This window comes from Anneissia japonica, unplaced genomic scaffold (genome assembly GCF_011630105.1).
Source record: "Anneissia japonica isolate Jap-2015-1 unplaced genomic scaffold, ASM1163010v1 scaffold6417_len956965_cov193, whole genome shotgun sequence".
Classification (NCBI taxonomy): domain Eukaryota; kingdom Metazoa; phylum Echinodermata; class Crinoidea; order Comatulida; family Comatulidae; genus Anneissia; species Anneissia japonica.
The window spans coordinates 848559-850619 of NW_022713977.1; the positions used below are offsets into that span (position 1 = coordinate 848559).

At 30.1% G+C, this 2061-nt stretch overlaps 2 protein-coding genes across 2 annotated transcripts in view; one reads left to right on the plus strand and one right to left on the minus strand.

Moving 5' to 3' along the window:
* LOC117108856 (arylsulfatase A-like) overlaps positions 1 to 473 on the minus strand; it is a 3670-nt gene extending 3197 nt beyond the window's left edge. The window contains exon 1 of the mRNA XM_033251028.1: positions 227 to 473. Coding sequence (XP_033106919.1) covers positions 227 to 456 — 230 coding nt within the window. The 5' untranslated portion in view covers positions 457 to 473. The remainder of the gene's footprint in view (positions 1 to 226) is intronic.
* Positions 303 to 2061, plus strand: part of LOC117108855 (arylsulfatase A-like) — an 8899-nt gene continuing 7140 nt past the window's right edge. Inside the window, exon 1 of the mRNA XM_033251027.1 lies at positions 303 to 439. The gene's annotated coding sequence lies outside the window, so the exon portion shown is untranslated. The remainder of the gene's footprint in view (positions 440 to 2061) is intronic.

Sequence of the window (2061 nt, forward strand, 5' to 3'; positions counted from 1 at the left end):
ATTGATAATAAAATACGCGACGACTTGGTAACGAAAGTTTGGCACAAGTTTTTTTAGATCCAGCTGTAGGGGGCGTCCCATTTTTCGTATTCCCACCATGCATTTCGGTGGAACACTTTTTTTGTGGAGAACTCTTAGCTTGTATTTCTAGTATCTTTGGATTACCCTAGGACTTGGATACGAGCATGGGCAGTTCAAACCACAAATTATTACATTATTGCATTACCTTGCTGGGCTGCACATTGGAGCAGCGCTATAAAATTGTGTCAGTTTTAATCCATTGTCTGTTAGATAATTGATATTTGGTGTTCGTGATAACGGGTTTCCAAAATGTTGAAGATCGCCGTATCCCATATCGTCAGCTAGAAATATCACGATATTTGGTTTCTCTTGAAAGCTTTTTCCGCTCAACACGTAATGAATCAACATCCACAGACAGGTAGTTCTTACTTTCATATTTTAGTCTGGGACTGCCAGGCTATAAATTGAAATTTTAATTATTGTTAATATGTTTTATTTATAGTATATGCATCTGAACAAAACCAATATCATGCTTTCAAAATAGCATAATCGACATGCTTCGGAGTATTTAAATGTACGAGCCTGAAAATGGGATGTTCTACTAACCCCGTCCCTTGAATATTGTTAGTGTGTTCCCACAAAACGAAACTTTTGTTTTTGTGAGACATGTGCCTATTCCCAGCCCTGTTATGCGTAGTCGGTTTGATTAGTCACTGCTGAAAAATTAATTACAGGAAATGATCAATATTTTGTCCTTATTTTTGTAGTTCATTTTTTTGTAACTGTTGATAGGCCCAAATTTTAAAAGACTTAAATAAAAGCATTACAAGAAGTAAAAAGATGTGTTGCATGTACATGCAATGAAACGATTGACATCCAGAACATCACAAAATTATCAAAAATAAATTTTTAGTATACAATAGTCCTCGACCTATATTTGACCTATATATTTTATGACTAAATTCATCTATGTTGTAACTTTTTAATGCACCAGCTTTAAAAAATAATTAGCAATCACTCAATCAATCTTTAGTTTAATGGAAAAGACACCTATTTTATGTAATCGATTTTAGGTGAAATTAGTATTTACATGTAAACCTATTTAATGAACCTGCTATAATAAGAAAACAATTTTCTGTACGAAGTTAATTATGAAAATCAAATTATTTTTAGACATTTTTGTTCACTATAACACGAGATTGCTGTATAAAAAAGCAAGGAAACTCGTTTAATTGTCCCAACTGTATTATTTGACAAAAAGTCTAAAATTTGACTAATGTTTACTAGTTTTTATAAGCATTTATCGGTGATGTAACGAAGAGGCCCGAGTTTTTTTAGAACCGAATTTCAGTTTCAACAATATAAAAAACATAAACATAAGCATGTATGACTTTAGAAACATAAACATTTTAACATGAATATTAAACACTGATTATACTACTACTAGTAAAATTTATATAATTCAAACTCAATCAATCTTCAGTTTAATGGAAAAGACACCTATTTTATGTAATCGATTTTAGGTGAAATTAGTATTTACATATAAACCTATTTAATGAACCTGCTATAATAAGAAAACATAATTTTCTGTACGAAGTTAATTATGAATATCAGATTATTATTAGACATTTTTGTTCACTATAACCCGATATTGCTGTATAAAAAAGCAAGGAAACTCGTTTGATTGTCCCAACTGTATTATTTGACAAAAAGTCTAAAATTTGACTAATGTTTACTAGTTTTTATAAGCATTTATCGGTGATGTAACGAAGAGGCCTGAGTTTTTTTAGAACCGAATTTCAGTTTTAACAATAGGCCTATAAAAAAACATAAACATAAGCATGTATGACTTTAGAAACATAAACAATATAACATGAATATTAAACACTGATTTTACTACTACTAGTAAAATTTATATAATTCAAACTCAATCAATCTTCAGTTTAATGGAAAAGACACCTATTTTATGTAATCGATTTTAGGTGAAATTAGTATTTACATATAAACCTATTTAATGAACCTGCTATAATAAGAAAACAT